The following is a 21,748-nucleotide window of genomic DNA, read 5'->3' as shown; positions in this document are numbered from 1 at the left end:
CCCGGGGTGCTCAGGGAACTAGAGATGGTGATGGGCCACGGTAGACCGACGTTTCCTCCTGACAAGGTACCCTTCCTACAACGGCGACCCGGGCGCCGAGGCGTTTTCTTCAGCGCGCTCTTCCGCCTCTCCCGGCGGCGTAAAGGGACCCGCGGAGTCAGGCTCTACTTCCGGTGGGGAAGAGAAAGGCAGGCACCACCGGAAGCCAGGAAGGTGCTGTGTAATCACCAAGGAACCGCGGCACTTGGGTCTGCTAAAATGCCGGATTACCTCGGTGCGGATCAACGGAAAACGAAAGAGGATGAGAAGGACGACAAGCCCATCCGAGGTCAGTTGACAGCGGCAGGAGCTCGGAGCCCGGGCGGGACCAGCCTTGGCACTGGAGAGGAGCTGGGTTCCCGCTCCCGGCTCGGTGCTGTGGCCCTTTCGTGTCCCTGGTGATTTAGTCCAGGGGGGCGGCCGAGTTAACCTTGTCTGTCTCCCGCATCCCGCTCCAGGTTCTGTGCTCGTCTCCTGCTGATCGATATTCTTATTCAGTCTCAGCTCTTGAAGTCACGCGCGCTGCTCGTCCTTACAGGCCTTGAAAAATTCCCCTGCCTTGCGGTGTTTGGTCACCTGATCTTCTCATTTCGGTCCCCCACCCCTAAGGGTGACAGCTTGGTGTTGTATTACTGTGTAGCCAGAATATTGAGACCCATAAGGATAGTTCAAAAAGTTCGTGGAAATTTTTGTATTATCTTTTAATTCTATTTTTCCACGAACTTTTTGAAGTACCTTCTAAATTGTATTTAAAAACTCACACATTTATTTCACTATATAATACATTCACAGGCTTTAAAACTCAAGAGGCAGAAAACATACATTTGAAAAGTGACCCGTCCTTGCCCCGGCCCCCAACTTCTCCGCGGAGGTAACTAATGTTGCCATTTTGTGTATCTTTGGAGACATTTTTAGTACATATACAAACAAGTCTGCTTATGTATTCTTTTTATTTATTTTTTATAAGTGTGGCATGCTGTATATACTTCAACATCTTGCTTTTTTTTTTCAATCTTAATATATCTTAAAGGTAGTTTCATATTATATGAAGAGTCAGTGGTGTTTGTCACTCTCTGCACCGGCACAGTATCCCACTTCATGGGTGTACAATGATGTATTTAATTATTATTGATGGACATTTAGATTTTTCCATTCTGTTGCTGTCATGAAGCAATGAATGACCTTGTTCATGTAACTTTTACCACATGGAAAAGCACAAGTTGTAGGGTAAATTCTAGAAATGGTGTTGTAACTTTGATAGGTAATGCCAAATTACTCTCCCTAGAGACTATACCAGTTGTGTGACAATTTTCACTCACAGTGCATGAATATGCACACCATTTGTTGTCATGATTTCTTACCAGTAGCCCCATTTGTAGTCTTATCTTTATGCTGTTTTCTTTTCTTTTCTTTTCTTTTTTAAAGGTGACTGGTAAGGGGATCTCAACCCTTGGCTTGGTGTTGTCAGCACCACGCTCAGCCAGTGAGCCAACCGGCCATCCCTATATAGGATCTGAACCCGTGGCCTTGGTGTTATCAGCACCACACTCTACCGAGTGAGCCATGGGCCGGCCTGTTTTTATGCTGTTTTCTCCCTTTGTTTCTTATAAGCTATTTTTAAATGTTTTCAAAGTTTTTTTTTTTTTTTTTAATGTTTCTCATTCTTCCCTTTAACAACTTCAACTTCTCCTAGTACCCTTTCTTCTCCACTTACCCTCTCCCCCTCAAAGAAAGAGCATTTCCTCTCTACCTTCATCCCACTCTACTATTTCCCTTAAAAGTACTTTAGGACACTAAAAACCTCAGAGGTACTCAGTACCTATTGAAAAACTCAGCTAGAGATTTAACATTTGATCTGTGCACAGATTGTGATCTGTGTGTTTCTCTGGACATGTTATTATTCTGTAAAAATATTAATACATTTATTCCTTGGATACAGTTATGATTAACATGTATAGAATTTTATGTGCTTCCTCATCCATGTCTTATTTCATCTTTAAAGAAACACTGAGGGTACAACTAGTATTATCTCCAACTTTTTTTGGGGGGGGGGGCAGCTGGCCAGAAAACTAGTATTATCTGTTTTTCAGATGACAAAGCTTATGCTAAGAGAGGTTAAATGGTTTTTCCAAGGTTACCTAGTAAATACAAGACCTTTTTAGAACTAGTGCCCAGGTCGTTTGATTCTCAACCCCTTTGGTTCCCTGTTGTTCTCTCACATTGTTTTGAGTGTCTTCAACAGTTACTGAATCATTTTGGTGATTTACACTGTCACTGCACCTCAGCCACCTAATGATCACTGTTACTTTATTGTTAAAGAAACTGCTTCACTTTTTTTTTTTTTTAGTTGGGAGTCAAAAACAGTTATGGGAGTGAAAAGTGAACTGAGAGACTGGGTGAAACAAGCAGATATCAAGGGAAGAATCTTAAAAGCTTAAGGGACAAAATTATTTATATGCCCCAAATAGGAAGTATATAAATAAAGAGAACCCAGGAAACCAGCAATGGATACTGAGAAAGATATGGAGTAGGAATAGAATCTGGAAATCAATGCCAAAGAACCCTAAAAGAGAAAAGAATTTCAAGGAGTTTGTAGCTGAGTCAAAGTCTCAGAGAGATCAAAGCTGTATTGAAAAAATATTTTCCTAAAAATAGGATCTTCAAATCTTTTTTCTTTCTAATTTTTATGAATCATATTTGATTATGCATATTTTGGGGGTTCAACATTTGCATATTTTGGGGATTCAACATTTACATATGTTGATCAAATCAATATTACTAGCATATATATTGTTACAAATTGTAATTATTATTTATGCCCCTTGTCCGATCCCTCCCCATCCCCCTTTCACTCCCCCACCCCCCTCTCCCTACCCCCACCCCCCTCTAATCACCCTAGATTTCTTCTCACCCTCTGAAAGAATAATGGTCACTCTATTCATTTGCTGCCCAAAAGATCTGTCCAATGCTGAGAGGTGTGATCAGGTCCCCCATAGAGCAGATGCCTCTTCCATCACTCTGAAATGGGCTCTGTGGAGAGAGAGATCCTCCTCCTTTCTTTATCTCTGCTGGTAACTCTCCTTGGGTTAAGGCACTCCAGTGGCTGGTGGACAATCTGCATGGTGGTTGTAGCATCTAGCCGCCTTCACAGCAGCCATGGTTATCGTGGTGGCTGTGGTGGTCACCCACATGGAGAAGATGTTTTTGGCATGCTCCTTGGTTTTGGCGGTGTGCCTGGTTGTAGAGAATGTCCGATCCCCAGTTCCATACCCCAGGTCCCTGACTGGGTCCTGAGGCGCTGGCATGGTGTGTCTGGTTGTGGGAGGGGGGGGTCCAGTCTCCTTCTCCATGCCCTGGATCCCCAAGTGGGTCCTGAGGCGCTGGCACGGGGTGCCTGGTTGTGGGAGGGGGATCCGGTCCCCTTCTCCTTGCCCTGGGTCCCCAGGTGGGCCCCAAGGCACTGGAGAGGTGTGCCTGATTGTGGAAGGGAGGTCTGGTCCTCTTCTCCATGCCCCAGGTCTCCAGGTGGACCCTGTGGTGCTGGCATGGGGTTCCTGGTTGTGGGAGGGAGGTCCAGTTCCCAGCTCCATACCCCAGGTCCCTGGGTGGGCCCCGAGGCATTGGCACAGTGAGCCTGGTTGAGGGAGGGGAGTCCGGTCCCCTTCTCCATGCTCCAGGTCCCTGAGTGGGCCCTGAGGTGCTGGCACAGGGTGCATGGTTGTGGGAGCGGGGTCTGGTCGCCTTCTCCATGCCCCGGGTCCCCGGGTGGGCCCTGAGGTGCTGGCGTGGGGTTCCTGGTTGTGAGAGGGGGGTCCAGTCCCCTTCTCCATGCCATTGGTCCCTGGGTGGGCCCCAAGGCATTGGTGGTGTGCCTGGGCCGGAACTAATTTTTCGTCCTTTGCTTACTTCCTGTGGGAACCAGTACTTGACCTGTGTGGTTGACCTAAATTGCTGCTTTGCTGCTGTTTCCCTAGGGAAGACTTTTTGTGCAGCTCAGGGTTTAATGGATGACCTTATAGGTACTTCTGGCTCTGATACTCGGTGCAGCTGGGTTGTATAGAAACTCTGATCCAGGCCTGAGTTTTTTCATCAAACTGCACTCCCTGCCATTCTGCATTCCTGACCAGTCTCTTCTGAGTGGTCCTGCACAGATTGGGGGGTGGATCAGCTGTTCTTGCTGTGTTGCAGTGTTCTCCCGGTGGTCCTGTCTCACCCACCACCTGTGCTCCAAACACTTCCCATGGGACAGGCCCTGCACTGGTCCTCTGCCTCTCACTGGCCTCTGAATGGCTCCCCTTTTTCAGCTGTTCTGGCTTCTCGCTCCTGTGTGGGTCCATGGGAACCCTATTAGTGGTCTTTCTGTCCTGGAGGCCACCAAAGACCTCTTCTCCCCTTCTGCCTCCAAGTAACTCCATTTAAAAGGCACAGCTGTGGCTCCTGCTGGCTCCTGTTCACTCCTGCTCCATGTGTTCCAGAATTAAAGTGGCCGTAGGCCGAAACGCTGAGAGCAGTTTTTTCTTTCTCTCATTGTGGTTTCTCCTGCCTTCATGAGTTCCATAGGTCTCTCCTCCTCTTCACCTGAGGTCCAGTGGCCCCAGCTTGGCTGATGTTACATTTTTATCATTATGAATTAATTGATTTATGGGAGAGAATGACACTGGGGACCGCCTATTCCACCATCTTGACTGGAACTCCACTGCTTCACTTCTAAAATATCAAACATTCCATTTCTCTTTTCATCACAACTTTTTGCTCTTCAGTCTTCGTTGCCACTGAATCTTCTTGATCCATCTAATCCTCTAAGCTGGTATCTTTTGCTTTCTTCTTAGACTATTCTCTTTTTCCACTGGGTACTTAGTACCAACTCTCTTTGCCCATTTCAATTTCTGCCCTCCCGTCTTTGATTCTGGAAATTCCTTTTTTTCTTGTTTTTCTTCTGCTGATAGGCTGCCAATAACAAGGCACAAAACCTTACTAAGTTACTTCTAGTTCAGACTTTCAGATCTCAACTCTGTCTTCATTGCAAAATAACATTTTGTGAATCTCCTGTTGATTCCGTTTTGTTTGCCATAGTGGTTATTTCAAGCCTTTTTCACATTTCTCAAGTCCTCAGTTCAATTCTTTTCCTTGTTGGCTGATGACTTTTTTCTCTGCTGAGGAGATTGAGAGTTCACTCCAGTGTTCTCTTAATTTCTCTGTCTTTTTCTGTTTTTAATTTTAATCCTGCCTTGAAGTGATATCAATTTTTATCAAGTCTAATCTTTCCGTCTGTGTTCCTAACCTTATCCCTTCCTCCTCTGGGACTTTATTTCATCATTCACCACCTCTCATGCTGCTTTTCCTATGGAATTTTCCACTTTCTGTAAACATATATGCTAATGTACATTTTATCTTAAAAAGACACAGTTGAGAAAATGATTCTAGTCTCCTGCTCTCTCAAACTACAACCCATTTTCTTTTCTTTTTTTCTTTGCCTATAAGTGGCTGAAAGGACAGGCTTGGGAGTCAGAAAGACTTAGGTTTGAATCTTGGCTTTGCTTCTTTCTGACTGTGATAATGGACAAGTTACTTAAATTTAGTGAAACTCAGGTTTTTTATCTGATGTGGAAATAATTGTATTCACTTGACTGGCTTATATAGGATTGAGTAATATGTATATCCATCTCTAATCACAGTGTCTCATACAGTGAACATCTCAATAAATTGTAGCTATTATTACTATTATGCCCTCTGTGTCTTGTTCTTTTCTACTTGTTTCATTTTTAAACCCCTTGCAGTTTGGTTTCCGTCCCTGTCAGTCTGTTAAAGCTGATCAATGGTTTCTTAATTCCCAGATCTTTAGTATTTTCTCAATCCTAATCTTTGTGTTTTTGACATTGTTGAGCCTTTGGGCCTCTCTTGGTTTCTCTTACTCGATCTTCCCGTTTATCCTCTTCCTTTGACCGCTTCCTCTCTTTCTGTCATTGTGTTCTCACATGGTTTCTCTAAGGTTTTGTTTCGGTTAATTTCATCTGTTCTCATCTTGGACTGCCTCTTTTCTATATGTGATTCCCTAATCAATCTTTTTAACCTCAAGCTGACATCTGAACTCTAGAGCCAGATTTCTCTCTGCCTACTAGATTTCTGTATCAGGATATGCTGCTATGTTTGGGGAGGCCCCAGGACTACCCTCAGGTACAGTAATTTGATGGTAGGGTTCACAGGACTAAGACTGTAGTTTTACTCATGAATATGATTGATTACAGTGAGAGGATACAAAGCAAAATCAGCAAAGAGAAAAGGCATATGAAGTGAAATCCAGGGCAAACCCTCACAAACTTCCACGGGTCCTCTTCCAGTGGAGTTGTACAGGATGTGCTTAATTCCCCAGCAGCAGGTTGTGACTACAACATGTGTAAAATGTTGCAAACTAGAGAAGTTTGTTAGAGACTAGGTGAGCAGGGTTTTTATTGGGCTGGTAATGTAGTCAGCTTCTGCTTAGCATATACCAAAATTCCCTAAAATATGTACAGTTGATTCTTGTTATCCATGATAGATATGTTTTATAAAAGTTATTGTGAACACTGAGTTGGCAATTCCTGAACCATTGCTCCTAGGAGAAATATATATACACATATCTCATAGATAATAATCTTAAATCCTAAAAACTCATCCTCGTCGAGTCTTTTTATTTTACAAAAGAGAAAGCAAAGTTCAGAAGAGTTAAGTGACTTGGCTGAGGCTGCCCCACTAACAGAGTCCAGAGTTGGGATTCAGACCCTTTCCTGCTGGATCCCAAGCCGGAGCTTCTTGGACTACGTTGCATTGCCCTCGCATTGGCCCTACCATCTCCATTCTCTGGTCATCTCTGTATGAGCTGAGACAGAGGGCAGAGTGACTTGTTCTCAGCTGTGAATTCACTTTTTTCGCCACTCTGCGCATGTTGGTGAATGGCTACAAAAGCGCATGAGTATTGATTTGGGGATTACAAATAAATTGAGCAACTGGATGAATTCACAAATGCAGAATCCATGAATAAAGAGGACTGATTGTAAGTCACTTGAAATCCCAGATAACCACTGTTAACATTTAGATGAACACCATTTCAGGCTACCCTGCATATTGGTGTGGGTATGGTTTTTTGGTGGCTGGCTGGTACAGGGATCTGAAACCTCAACCTGGGTGTTACAAGGCTGAACTCGAAGCAACTCAGTTAACTGGCCAGCCCCTTGTTTTAAAGAATTTTTATATATATGCACATTCTATATGTTTTTTTTTTATTTGTTTGTTTTTGACAGTTGGCCAGTATGGGGATCTGAACCCGCTTTTTCTTTTTTTTAAAAAATCTACCTGTTTCACTTAATAGTATTTCTTGGATAGCTTTCTATGTCTATTAGTGCTTTTCTGTGTTATGAATATATATATTTATGAATATAGTATAATTTATTTAACCACGATCCTTAATGGATGTGTTTTGTATATGTACTAAAGTGTATAAAACAGATAATTATGTACATTATATACTTTTAAAATTTCCCTTTCCCCCAATTAGATAAAAGTTACTTGAGTTTGGGAACTGTTTGATGATCATCATCAAATATCATCATAATTTTGCTCAATTTTTGTCACTCAGTTAAAACAGTTTGAATTGAACAGAAAAATTGATCAGTTCTAGTTTCTTTTGAGTCTAATGTATTTTCTCTCTTCTTTTAGCCCTGGATGAGGGGGATATTGCCTTGCTGAAAACTTACGTAAGTCCTTTCAGTGCCTACAAAATGTAGATACTTATGTTGAAATAAGAATTGTCTTGATATAGTCCCTCCAAAATAATTAGAAGAGAATGTCTAGCAGTTCATAGTAATCATCACTGAAAAGTTGCCCACCTGAAGTTTCTGTCTAGAATAGATCAGATCATAGATCATAGAATAGATCAGAGATTCAGAATCTCTAAGCTTCTACATTGTTTTTATACTATTTGTAATTAAAGTATGGTACTATATTGAAAGATATTTAAAGTAATTTACACAAATATTTACTATATTTAAAATGTATGTAACTGAATTCGATCTTGAAATGGAAAGTTTTAATGCATAGAAATTGGTCTGTAGTCTTACAGTAGTTTCAGGCATGATTTTCATTTATTGTCCTGCATAATGGTGGGTTGTCAGTTTTGGGGGGGAAACAGTGATTCAGGAATACTTATTTTTTTCTTTTTAAAAAGATGACTGGTAAGGGGATCTTAACCCTTGACTTGGTGTTCTCAGCACCACATTCTCCCGAGTGAGACACGGGCCGGCCCTCAGGAATACTTCTAAAAATGATATATTCCGTCTCTTTACTGTTCCTTCATAAGTTTTGGGTCCGAACCCGTGGCCTTGGTGTTACCAGCACCGCACTCTCCCGAGTGAGCCACGGGCCGGCCCACCATTAAAACTTTTATCTGTAGTTTAATAAATCGTTGATATCCTGATGTTCTAATTAAACTGATCTTCATCACCTAGGGTCAGAGCACTTATTCTAGGCAGATAAAGCAGGTTGAAGATGACATTCAACAACTTCTCAAGAAAATTAATGAGCTCACTGGTATGTATTTTTTAATTTCCATTTCCTTCCTTTACGTGGAATGTGTTAATTATGCCAAAAGGGTTTCCATACACATTATACTCCTTCGTGAATTACAGATAAAAAAAAAAAGTTAGCATCCTTCCTGTCCATTAAGAAATTGGATCACATTTAACAATCTCTTTCACTGCTTTTTACAACCAGGTTTAATGCTTGTGTAACTAAGTAACAATATCATCCTCTGAGCAAGTAACATTTCTATTGGTCAAAGCTCAGTTCAATAAACTAATATACAAGTCAAAATTTTCTTATAAAATGAAAATATGATCTCACATAGTATTGCTTGATGTAAGTGGGCTATTGCTGAGTAGTTGGAAACTTCTTTTTAGGAACTTAAGTGGTGAAGTTTTAAAGTATTTGACCTGCACAAGAAATGTTAAATACTCCTATGGCGTTAAATTTTTGGCTTGATAATTACTTAGGGTAGTGATTTTAAGCTGGGGTGATTTTGCCCCCATCCCTGTTCCCCCTACCCTGGGACATTTAGCAAGTCTGGAGACATTCTTGATTCTCATGACTCGAGGAAGGGCAGTACTAGTGGCATCTAGTGGCTAGAAGCCAGGCATATTGCTAAATGTCCTGCACAGGACAGACCCCACAACAAAGAATTATTCAGTCCAAAATATCATAGTGCTGTGGTTGATTTAGGGTGATGCATTACATTTCAGTGAATTTTGTCATCTCTTTCTATATAGGTATTAAAGAGTCCGACACTGGCCTGGCCCCACCAGCACTCTGGGATTTGGCTGCAGATAAGCAAACGCTCCAGAGTGAACAGCCCTTACAGGTTGCTAGGTATGTGCAGTGCTCTGTAGAAATTTATTTCTATCTATTTTTTCAAGCACTTTTTAGAACTCAGGGATAATGTAATTGTTCATAAAGAATATTTATTTCAAATTCCAAGTAAATAAAACTTCCTACAAAAGTATCTGGAGTTAAAATTTTATGACTTAAACAATTATTCAAAGATACATAAAGACGCAGTCATGTAGAAGATTCAGATGATACAGAAAGGTGCAGAGCAAAATAAGCAAAACTTCCTTCTCATCCTCACCTCACCCATTGCCCCTTCCTCACACTTAACTACTGGAATGCTTGGGTCCTTCTAATTCTCTTCGTATCTTCATGTATATATTTGCACACAAAGAAACATACCCTGATTTTTTTTTTTAAGGCATAACTGTGTTTTGGAAATCTTTCATTGTCTTTAATTGTCTTTAACTCTTTTTTTCTCGTTTTTAAAAAATTACATAATGCATAGACATCAGGCTCTTTGCAATTTCCATTATTATACACAGTGCTATATTGAACATTCCTGATAAATATTTCTCTCTATACGTGCATACATCCCTGTAGGATAGCTTACTAGAAGTGGAATTATGGGGTTAAAGCCATTTATGACTTTGAAAAGCTATGAAAACAAGTGGTTTGACCAGCTTACACTCATACTGTGAAGCTTTGAGGCAAATGCCTGTTTGCCTGATCAATGCAAGATGTGTGATTATTTTTACATTTTTGCCATTTGGGGGAAAAATATTTCATTTTAATTTGCAATGCAGTGATTACTAGTATGATAGCTACTTAGGCATATTAAGCATCTGTATTTCTTTGAACATTCATGTTTTGTTCTACTGGGTTGTTTCTTGTTAATTTTTAGAAGTACTTCATATATTGTACATATTAATCTTTCCTTAAATATGCTGATAAATACTTTTTCCCAGTCTGATACTTGACATTTATCTTGGTATTTTTTCTTGTACTCATGTTTTACATTTTTAGGGGGTAAAATATATCAATGTTTTCTTTATAACTTTTGGGTATTAATGTTGTTTAGCCCAATCCAAGGCTATAAACATTGTCTTGTGTTTTATTCTAATCCTTTAAGTTTTTGTTTTTATTTTTAGTTCTTTAATATAACTAAAGATTTTTTCCCCGACCTCCCTCTTCCCATCTTTTCTTCCTTTCATTTATTCATTCATTTTTTTCATTTTTCATGACTTAAAAGAGTTAAATAGTTCTGTAATAACAGCTGGATCCAGAGACACCATTTTCACCTTTTTTAGCTGATTATTTTGGTTTCTGCTTTCATGTTTCTAGTGGATATTGCTACATCTTGTGTTTTGTAGTTTGCTACTTCTTGACATTATAGTTTAAGGAATTATCTATTAGCTTCCTGCTATGGAAGCTGAGGATTTTGTTTTGTTTTGTTTCCTCTGCCTTCACCCCAAGGCATACCCTTCCTCTCCTCACATCCTCTCAATGTAATTATATTGTAATTTTGGTTAGGTCATTATTCAGTGTTTACATAATTATGGCTGTGTAAACCCTATTCACAAATAACCAAGTGGTAAACTGTAATTGCTTTTCCTTTCTTGTACAACTTTTTGGTTTTTTCCTGTTATAATTCTCTTGTTTCTTCTTTTGCCTGGTTCTCTATGTATATTACCAACTCAACTTCCCAGTTTTTCTGATTGTCTAAATTGCTCTTCAGCTGCATTAGATCCACTGGGTATCTTCTCAGTTTCATCTTCAGGAAGTCTTTTCCAGCACTTTCTGACCTGCTTCAGTTTGGAACAGTTGCCCTTTGTGCCTGTTGAATAACAATCATCCTATGACTTCTCTGATTCCCTTTGCTTCTCTCCTGTTACTTGTGCACCATGAATGTCTCTTTCTTGGTTAACTTACACCGTTATTTAGATGGACTATATCATGTGGTAGCTTCCTAGAAAAGGGTCAGTAGGGAGGTAATATTGTGAGACTGTATATATCTGAAAATGTCTTGACTGGTCATAAGGTTCTTTATTTATTTTATTTTTTTTTAAATTTTATTTTGTCGATATACAATGTGGTTGATTATTGTGGCCCATTACTGAAACCTCCCTCCCTTCTCCCTTTCTTCCCTCCCACCCAACAATGTCCTTTCTGTTTGCTTGTCGTATCAACTTCAAGGAACTGTAGTTGTTATGTCTTCTTCTCCCCACCGGTTTTGTGTGTGTGTGTGTGTGAATTTATTTATTTATTTTTCTTTCTTTTTTTTTTTTTTGTGACCGGTAAGGGGATTGCAACCCTTGACTTGGTGTCGCCCGTACTGTGCTCAGCCAGTGAGCGCACCGGCTATCCTTATATAGGATCCGAACCCGCGGCAGGAGCGCCGCTGTGCTCCCAAGCACCGCACTCTCCTGAGTGTGCCACGGGGCCGGCCCTTATTTATTTATTTTTATCTCCCACCAATAAGTGAGAACATTTGGTATTTCTCTTTCTGTGCCTGACTTGTTTCACTTAATATAATTCTCTCAAGGTCCATCCATGTTGTTGCAAATGACAGTATTTCATTCTTTTTTATAGCTGAGTAGTATTCCATTGTGTAAATATACCACATTTTCCGTATCCACTCATCCAATGATGGACATTTGGGCTGGTTCCAACTCTTGGCTATTGTAAAGAGTGCTGCGATGAACATTGGGGAACAGGTATACCTTCGACTTGATGATTTCCATTCCTCTGGGTATATTCCCAGCAGTGGGATAGCTGGGTCATATGGTAGATCTATCTGCAATTGTTTGAGGAACCTCCATACCATTTTCCATAGAGGCTGCACCATTTTGCAGTCCCACCAACAATGTATGAGAGTTCCTTTTTCTCTGCAACCTCGCCAGCATTTATCGTTCAGAGTCTTTTGGATTTTAGCCATCCTAACTGGGGTGAGATGGTATCTCAGTGTAGTTTTGATTTGCATTTCCCGAATGCTGAGTGATGTTGAGCATTTTTTCATATGTCTGTTGGCCATTTGTATATCTTCCTTAGAGAAATGCCTATGTAGCTCTTTTGCCCATTTTTAAAATGTCTTGGCTGTTCGTAAGGTTCTTTTCCCTCCACAGTTTTGAGGGCATTATTCCACTGTCGTCTGCCTCCCAGGGTTAGACTGAAGCCGTTCTGATTTTCAGTCCTGTTTTTTCTCTGAAGGTTGTGGGTTATTCTTTTGTTCTCACTGTTCTGAAATTTCTTGACGATGTGCCTTGGTGCTGGTGTACTTTCATTCATTGTGCTGGGCTCTCAATTCATTGTGGCAGATTTACTTGAACTGTTTGTTAATCATTTCTTTCCTTCCATTTTCTTGGTCCTCTATTGCTCACTTCTCTTATTTGAATTTGGGCCTCTTGGATTGCTCCTCTGATACACTAATCTTTCTCGTATATTTTTCTTCTTTTTGCTTTTTTGCTTTTGTCTCTATTAGTTTTTCTTAACTTTATCTTTGAATCCTTCTATTGATTTTTTTTGTTCCCATTTCTCTGCTCAGATTTTTCATTTCAAAGAGCTTTTTTATGCTTTCAATGTTTACTTTTTTTTTTTAATGTCCTGTTATATTGAAATTGTAATACATTCTCATCTCTTTAAGGAAATTAATAACTTGAAGGTTTCTGTTTCCTCCAAGGTGCTTTTTTTTCTCTTTGCTTGTTTGGTCCCCGTTTTTTATGCTAGATGTCTGGTAATTTTAAGTTTTGGGCTTTGGTTTTGGTGGGAGACCAAAAAGCTGATAGAAAGCTCTAAATTTAATAGTGAAAGATACCTGTCCTAAGCTTCACTATAGGTGGTCTGTTGGACTGTTTAGTTGGGGAACCTCCAGTGTCAGTATTATAGGTCTTTTTCATTGGATAGTCAGATTTCCCAGAGAAGTCATTTCAGTCTCCTGTTGGCCCCAAGCTCCAACGTTTGGGAGAACAGTGGTGAATCTTAGCAACAACTTCACTTATGTTTACTCACCCTTCTTGTCTCACTGCCCCCCTCCTCATTTTCAGTAGATTTACCCTCACCCCCTGCATTCCTTGATACCTTCTGTTTTACTCTTCCCAGAACAAGGGTTGGCAAACCTTCTGTAAAGTGTCAGACAGTAAATATTTTAGGCTTTTCAGGACAAGAGGCAAAATTGAGGATATTACGTGGGTACTTATTTTTCTCTTGTATAACAAGAGAGAAAACAAATTGATTATAAATGCTCATCTTTAAAAACCAAGATGGATTTGGCCCACAAGTAATTTGCTAACCCCTATCTAGACAAGAAACCTCTATGTTCTTTTTGTCAGTGTAAGGGAAGTCCAGGCCAGGCAGTGTTGAAGAGAGGATCCAGAAATCTGGCTTCTTAACTCTTATTTTAGGAAACCACATCTACCCACCTCCTCCTATCTCCTCTCTGGCCTTCTGTGGATACCTAATGGTATCAGTGGCTGAGCCTGAGCCTTTGGTGATTTTTGGTCCTAATCAAAGAGTGACTTTGCCTTTCCCATTGCCTTTTAGGGCTCAATTTCTTGTTTCTGCTAAATCCTTTACCACATGTGCATCACTTCCCAGCTACCAAAATTTAAATACTGTGGTCTCTTTCTGTATGGGTTTATGCCCTTTTAAAAATTCCTTTCTGGTTTTAGTGACATTGTGTTGAAGGAGGAGCAAAAATAGATGTGTGTATTTAATTTATTGTCTTCAACCCCAGGTCCTTTGGAGGCGTTTCGTTTGTTTGCTTGTTTTTAATATGATGTGAGGTAGGATTCTAACTGGATAGCTATTGTCCCTGTACCATTTCTCACCAGATTTGAAATGCCACTTGTACTATAATCTAAATTCTAGATTTGCATTTGCTTTTGGATTCTGTATACTGTTTTATAGGTGAATATGTTTATTCCTGTGCTAGGTCAACACTTTTAATTACTGTAGCTTTACAGATTGTTCTGATATCACAAAAGGCAATTCTACCTCTCTCTCCCCAGTAGTTATTTTTCTGAATTTCAATTACTATTCTTATATGTTTTCCTTTCTATATGTAAACTTTAGAATTAGATTGCCACAGTATTTTGAAATTTAATTAGGGCTGCTTTTAATTTATAGTTTAATTTGAGGTAGACTTGTTATTCTTCAAAATACTTTTTTTTTTCCATCCTGATATATAATATGAGAGTACTTCAGAAAGTTCGTGGAAAAATAGAATTGAAAGATTATCTTTCCATGAACATTTTGAAGTATGCTTGTATATATAATTTTCCTTCCCTTGTAGATCTTGGCTGGTAACAGAAAACAGAGTCCTGTCACACAATCATTCAGTAAAGACAAAGCATTTTTTACCCTACTTTCAGCTCTACCTATATGCACAGTCCAGAGGCTGTTTCGTATTTCTCTCTATTTGTTACAGTAGCTTATTTAGCAGCTTTTTAACATGAGTTTTTTGTTTTTGTTTTTCTTCAGTACAGTTACTATAAAAGAGTAGAGGGAGTTGACTTTTATACTGTGATGTACATGGTATTATAAATTATCTTTCAATAGGTCACACAGAAGGTAAATACATTTAAATTAAAAATAACAATAAAAATGGATTCGAGGTATGAACTCAGGAAAGAATGAAAACTCATTTATTACTGAATTTGATGTAAAACAAGATGACTGTATTCTTACAGGGAACATAAAAAGGAGAGCAACTTAACATGTAAAGGAGTATCACTAATAATAAAGAAATATAATTATGAAAATCAAGAAATTAGAGAACTTCTTGATGATGAAATATTTGGGTTTAATTTTCCAGGGCAATGTATCTTTTGAAAATTTTATGGCTTGGCTTAAGTCGAGTGGACCCTTGGAGCTGGGCATACAAAGCAATCTTTAACAGTGGCCCAGTTTCTGAAGTTCTAGTTTATACCTGCTTATTAGCATACTGCATGCCCGGGAGAGAATCTAGTTACTTGAATTCATTATTAGTGGTTTAGGTTCTTTTCTAATCAAGCCTTTTGCTGTGTTAGGTGTACAAAGATAATCAATGCTGATTCGGAGGACCCAAAGTATATTATCAATGTGAAGCAGTTTGCCAAGTTTGTGGTGGACCTCAGTGATCAGGTGGCACCTACTGACATTGAAGAAGGGATGAGAGTTGGGTAAGATTTCTATTTACAATACTCTTCTTTCATTAAAGATAACATGTCACATTAATATCCTTAGCTTTGTTGTGAATGAATGAACTGAGTGCCATGGAATACCAAGGAATAATCTGGTAACATACTATAGTGGAACATACTTTCTTCTGCATCTGCTTCCTAATTTCCCAACAGTCTCCTCCCCCTTCCACTATTGCTTTTTATGAATGGCTTTAAATGTCCCAATCAAAGTAAGTGCAGAATTTCAGAGTTGAATTTACCAGTCCATTTAAGGTAACATAGTATAGGTGGAGGAAGTACTTGCTTTAGGATAGTTATGAGGATTAAGTGAGTTAATGTCTACATAAAACATAATAATTCATCCAGTAAATTTTAAAAATCTCCCCTCCCTTGAGTCAATGATTTACTATTGTGTAGGTTGTTTTCCAGTTCAGGTTGGTGGTTTAGTGTCCTGAGTTTAATGTTCTCTTTGTTTCTTTTTGTATAACTTTAGGGCATCTGTGTCTCATTTGCTTATGTAAAGTATGGTTTTGAGGATAAAAGACTAAACATAGAAAGCACTTTGAAAACTAAAAGAATGTGTTAGTGAGTATCTGTTTTATCTCCTTAGCGTGGACAGAAATAAGTATCAAATTCACATTCCACTGCCTCCTAAGATTGACCCAACAGTTACCATGATGCAGGTAAGAAACTGTGGGAGGGAAAAGGAATGGCATGACTTTTAATACAATTACATCTGTCATGAGAAAGTTTGAAATTTTTAACAAATACGTTTTTAATATGTGGGTATGTATCAAAGAGTTGCCAAAATTTTTGAAAGAATTTTCAGATGAGAAAGTCTGTCAGTTTTTGTTTTTCTAGTTTATCTCTCATTTATTAGTGTTATAACAGGTAATATAGTAAGAATGTTAGGACACTGGGTAATGTATTCCATTTTTATGAAAATTCTTACTTGGTATAAGTCTGATTTTTCTTTTAGGGTATTTGGATTCACTCTAATGGATTTGGACTAGTATTCAAAAGCCTGTGACTATTTGAGTATGTTGTGCACTTTTATTCCTCTCTTAGGTGGAGGAAAAACCTGATGTCACATACAGTGATGTTGGTGGCTGCAAGGAACAGATTGAGAAATTGCGAGAAGTAGTTGAAACCCCACTACTTCATGTAAGTAGCTGAGTGTTACGTTTAAATGTCTTTGTATAAAGATATTAGTCTTTTGTGTATTGAGCACTAAAATTGTTTTATATTAGATAGCTTTTAAATTTAATATTTTCCTTAATAAAAATTTTTGAGAGGGTGGAGAGTGGAGGTTTGGAGAGTTGGTAAGTTTCGGAAGACTGCAAGCAAAATGGATTGAGTGGTCAAGCGTATTTGAAAAAAGATCTGCTATTTAGAGTGACAAGGGAGGTTGAAGTGTAACCTTTAGCAATATGTTAAATATGTACGGGTTATTATAGAAGAAACCAGGTGTTCTAATGACATTGAGAGGAAATGGGGTTAAACTGAATCAAGTTAAACTTGGGAAGATAATGGAAAACTAAGGTATTGAAAACTAGATAATACATTCTTTAAACACTGTAATTTTTCAAAATTGAGAAAATGTTTTGTTAAAACTGGATTAGAAGTACCTTTAAAAGCCACTCATCCGTATGCATTGATATGAGTCTACTTTAGATATTATGTCTTAGAATAAGTAAAATTTTTTATTTAAATCAAGTATATAGATTGTGGACCTAATAATTTTAGTTTAAATATTTTGATGTAGAAATAGTCTTATTTTTATGTTTTTTTTTTTTTTTTATCATAGAAGTGATAAGTGTAAAAATTGTGTCTCTATCACAGCCAGAGAGATTTGTTAACCTTGGCATTGAGCCTCCCAAGGGTGTGCTGCTCTTTGGTCCACCGGGTACAGGCAAGACACTCTGTGCTCGGGCAGTTGCTAACAGAACTGATGCTTGCTTCATTCGAGTTATTGGATCTGAACTTGTACAGAAATATGTTGGTGAGGTAAAGTAAATTTGTCAAAATCAAAGAATACATAGCTCTGTGAAAGATTAGTGAAGTATGAATGAAATTAAAATGGCAGTTCCAGATTAAGGAACTGAAACCTGAGATTTCTTGATAGATTGTAATCAGTAGTTTAGAAGCCCAAAAGCCACCAGCCTTTCCTTGTAGTCATTTGGAAATAAGCAACCTCTTAAAATTTTAATCACTATGCTTCCTGCTCAGAACTGTGACATTTTCTATAGATCTGGTTTGTGAGGTAAATAACTCAGAAATGCCTATTGAATGAATTCAGAAGTATACTTTCACTGCAGGGGCAGTGTTTTATATTCTAATGAGAAAGAAAGAGCATAGATTGTCTACATGTATGTGCATAGGTAGGGAATTAGTCTACGGCTGTATATATTGTATCTTAAACCATTATAGTATTAATGATTAATATGCTTACAATAAGAATTAGAAAAGGAGCTGCATGAGGTGAGATATACTTTCATTCTCTGATCAGAACTTACATATCAAACTCAATGATCAGGAATTCCAAGTGATAGATACTTGTATTTTCTCAAAGTTTACTGATTAGAATGGTGCCTTTATTTAACAGTGTTAATTTGACCTCTTTAGGTCTTAAACTTATGTTATTTAATAGATACAGAATCATGTAAGTTACTTAATATTGTTTTGAGGCTAATAAGATTAATTTGATAGAATTGGTAGCAAACTTATCTTTTGAAAATAGCTTTAGGTAATAATGGTTGAGAATACTGTGAGGAATAAATATTGAAAAGTTTGAAGCATAAGTAACTTTTTATCATATTTTAAAAGATTTTAAAACCAGCTCTGAATTAACAAATCATTTTTCTCATTAGGGGGCTCGAATGGTTCGTGAACTCTTTGAAATGGCCAGAACAAAAAAAGCCTGCCTTATCTTCTTTGATGAAATTGATGCTATTGGAGGTATGAATGAAACTTTAGAGAACTACTTTAGGATTGGTTTCATGAGAGTTCTACAAGGTGTTTAGATATGTGTTAGAATTCTCTAGATATATTTATCTTGTACAAAATTTTAATTTTAACTCTTTCATGAGCTCTGCCACATTGAAATCACAGATCTAATAAATAGTAGGGCTAAACTGCAAAGGAAAAAAGAAACATTATATACCATCACCATTTTTCAAAGCCTTTATCTTTGTACTATCTAATTTCACTCATTCTACACTTATTTCCATACTTTATCAACTCCTAAATTGAAATGCATTTTCCCTTAGAGTGATAAGAAAACACTGGAACATAATTTAATTGGTAGTGGTTTTTCTTAGTGTACATAAAGTAATGTTATTGTTGGTTTCATAGATTTGATGAAATACAGTGTTAGCCTTGTGATCTAGTTATTTTTACTAACCTCTGAGCCTTGGTTTGCTCATCTTATAAAAGGAATGATAATTCCTGCCTTCTTTATTTCGTGGGTTTCTGAGAAGTTCAAAGTAAGTAATAAATGTGGTAGATAGGTTTCAAAAAAACACTAAACTATACTATAAGTATTGGCTATTGTTATAGTATACAAATACTCTTTAGTAGCTGGAGAAGTATCATATGTCCAGGCAGTCAGTTGTTATTTAATGGCCTTAATGACTTGGGAATATAGTGTACCCTATAACACTGTATGGGTTGGGCAATGTTGGATTTGTACACTGTGCAGTTAATGTTTTAAAGGATCAAAATTTGGCCACAGTTTAATGATGAAGTGTTGTGACTATGAAGTCATTTTTATAGTATTATTGGAATAAACCTTATGATGTCAGGATGCTGTGAAGCTGTGGTTTCCAAAGTGGACTGTGTATAAGACAATCTATTACCATGCAGGAATAAAATACAAGACTTTCTCTTTGTATTTTTGATCTCATTTTGTAAGTTTCCATTTTTGTGTGTTTTACAATTTATACATTAATAAAACAGTATACACCTATGCTATTTAAAAATGAAAAAATGTATTTGGAGGCTGTTAAAAAAATCTTTTTTTTTTTCCTATCCTGGTTGAAAGAGAGACTGACATGAACCTAGAGTACTCTAGTATATCCAAATCAGCTTAATGGTAAGCTGTTATGGTTCTACTGTATTATGGATTTAGCTGTATTTTAAAGGACAGTTTTGGGAAATTTAGGATTGTGTGACAGTTTCCTACATAATCAAACACCATTATAGTGCTGAAGTTTGCATGTTACTTTGTTGCTTTGTTAGAGGTTCTTGAGTGATTTGTAAAACAAAATTCCTTAAAGAAGATTTTTAAAAATAAAGGAGACTATGTTAAGTAAATTTATGATGAATCCTTTTGAAAGCAAAGATTCACTTTTTTATTAATTTTGTGTAAAGCAGTCTGTCTTACAGGATTTGCTTCAAAGTGAGATGTGTGCTTGTGCTGGTGTGCATGATTTGAGCTGAGATTTATAGTACTGTAGTGCTACTCTAAGTGGACACAAAGAACTTATCTTTCCTTTTGTCTTCTCAGGGGCTCGGTTTGATGATGGTGCCGGAGGTGACAATGAAGTGCAGAGGACAATGTTGGAACTGATCAATCAGCTGGATGGTTTTGATCCTCGAGGCAATATTAAAGTGCTAATGGCCACTAACAGACCTGATACTTTGGATCCAGCACTGATGAGGCCAGGGAGATTAGACAGGAAGATTGAATTTAGCTTACCTGATCTAGAGGTAAGAAAACCATTTAGTTTTAGAACAGGGATTCTTGAAATGTTTTTTTCCTGTGATGTTTTTCCATTTTAATATTTTTCAATTCCCTCACTTTTAGGGTCGGACCCACATCTTTAAGATTCATGCTCGTTCGATGAGTGTTGAAAGAGATATCAGATTTGAATTGTTAGCACGATTGTGTCCAAATAGCACTGGTGAGTGGAAAGGTCTTGCTTATATTTGCTGGTCTGTCTGTTCAGGCTGATTTAATTAAGCCAATTTTGTTTGTTTGAAAGGTGCTGAGATTAGAAGTGTCTGCACAGAAGCTGGTATGTTTGCAATCAGAGCACGGCGAAAAATTGCTACTGAGAAGGATTTTTTGGAAGCTGTAAATAAGGTCATTAAGTCTTACGCCAAATTCAGTGCTACTCCCCGCTACATGACATACAACTGAGCCCAGAAGGTATTCAAATGAAAACACTTCTTTTAATTGGAATCCTAACCTTATATAGACTTGTTAATAACAACTTCACAAAAAAATAAATGGCTTCAAAATTGTATACTTTTTTCCAGATCTCTTTTTCTCAGTAGTATACTAAAAGGTAATATTTAATATCATCAGGCAGAATGATTTTGTTACAATGTATGTTGACTTTTTTGATCAACTACCATTTAAGGGTTTCATATCATATAAAATGCTTGCTTAGAGCACATATGTTCTAGGCATATGCTGGCTGGGTGCTGTACATATATTTGCTCATTGTATCCTCTTATCCGCCTAGTGGGGAGGATCAAATGGATCTTGATTTAGTAGGTGCACAGACTTTCCTACATAATTTACTTGTGGCAGAGTGGGAATTCATGTCCAAGTGTGTCACCTCTATTACCTATGCTCCTATTATGCTCTTGCACCCTTCATCAGAATAGCTCATCTGGGGCCGGCCCGGTGGCGCACTGCTACAGTGCGCCGCTTGGAAGTGTGGCGGTGCTCCCGCCGAGGGTTCGGATCCCACATACAGACCGGCCGCTCACTGGCTGAGCGAGGTGCGGGCGCAACACCGAGGGTTGCGATCCGTTGCCAGTCACGAAAAAATACAAAAAGGAAAAAAAAAAAATAGCTCATCTAAGCATATGACCACATGCGCTACGATAGTTCCCCCCCACGATATTGAATAATGAAGCTTTAGTTAACCTCTTTTAAAGTGGGAGACGCATTTGATGTGATATGTTTTGCTGCCATTTGACTGATTTCAAGTTAATCAAGCATTGTTGATTTTAATGAACAGTGAAGTGGTGCAGATAAAGCCAAAAGAAAAATGTGTACACATGATAATGTGATTTAGAAAATCTAGAAATGGCTTCATACGGAGAAGTAATTATTTTCATTTTATAAATTAGTGGTTTAAAATTTTGGTAATGCTTTTGGTAGACTTCTGGTCTACAGTGAAATTTTTAAAATACAGGTATCATATTCCTCAGTATATAATAGAATCTCTTTAAAATTATTT

General features: G+C 38.1%; 2 protein-coding genes across 3 annotated transcripts in view; one reads left to right on the top strand and one right to left on the bottom strand.

The window, feature by feature from the left end:
* Window positions 1-214: 214 nt before the first annotated feature.
* On the top strand, window positions 215-20,800 carry PSMC2 (proteasome (prosome, macropain) 26S subunit, ATPase, 2). Its single transcript, XM_008592243.1, has 12 exons — window positions 215-328; window positions 7,732-7,769; window positions 8,520-8,601; window positions 9,336-9,435; window positions 15,420-15,551; window positions 16,162-16,234; window positions 16,620-16,715; window positions 17,394-17,558; window positions 18,422-18,509; window positions 20,059-20,261; window positions 20,359-20,455; window positions 20,537-20,800. The coding sequence occupies exons 1-12, from the start codon at window positions 259-261 to the stop codon at window positions 20,692-20,694; spliced, it is 1,302 nt and encodes a 433-aa protein (XP_008590465.1). The 5' UTR covers window positions 215-258; the 3' UTR covers window positions 20,695-20,800.
* Window positions 6,704-21,748, bottom strand: part of SLC26A5 (solute carrier family 26 (anion exchanger), member 5) — a 70,739-nt gene continuing 55,694 nt past the window's right edge. For both annotated transcript variants that reach the window (XM_008592273.1, XM_008592279.1), the window contains one exon: window positions 6,704-6,895. In XM_008592273.1, coding sequence (XP_008590495.1) covers window positions 6,861-6,895 — 35 coding nt within the window. In that variant the 3' untranslated portion in view covers window positions 6,704-6,860. The remainder of the gene's footprint in view (window positions 6,896-21,748) is intronic.

This window comes from Galeopterus variegatus, unplaced genomic scaffold, assembly GCF_000696425.1.
Source record: "Galeopterus variegatus unplaced genomic scaffold, G_variegatus-3.0.2 Scaffold153, whole genome shotgun sequence".
NCBI lineage: Eukaryota > Metazoa > Chordata > Mammalia > Dermoptera > Cynocephalidae > Galeopterus > Galeopterus variegatus.
This window is presented reverse-complemented; position numbering and strand designations above follow the sequence as displayed.

Bases quoted from the DNA above. Each gene is read 5' to 3' on its own strand.
- PSMC2 (XM_008592243.1), top strand. From the start codon at position 259: ATGCCGGATTACCTCGGTGCGGATCAACGGAAAACGAAAGAGGATGAG. The intron at 16,716-17,393 runs GTAAGTAGCTGA...TCTCTATCACAG, and splicing joins TTGAAACCCCACTACTTCAT to CCAGAGAGATTTGTTAACCT. The intron at 17,559-18,421 runs GTAAAGTAAATT...TTTTCTCATTAG, and splicing joins TACAGAAATATGTTGGTGAG to GGGGCTCGAATGGTTCGTGA.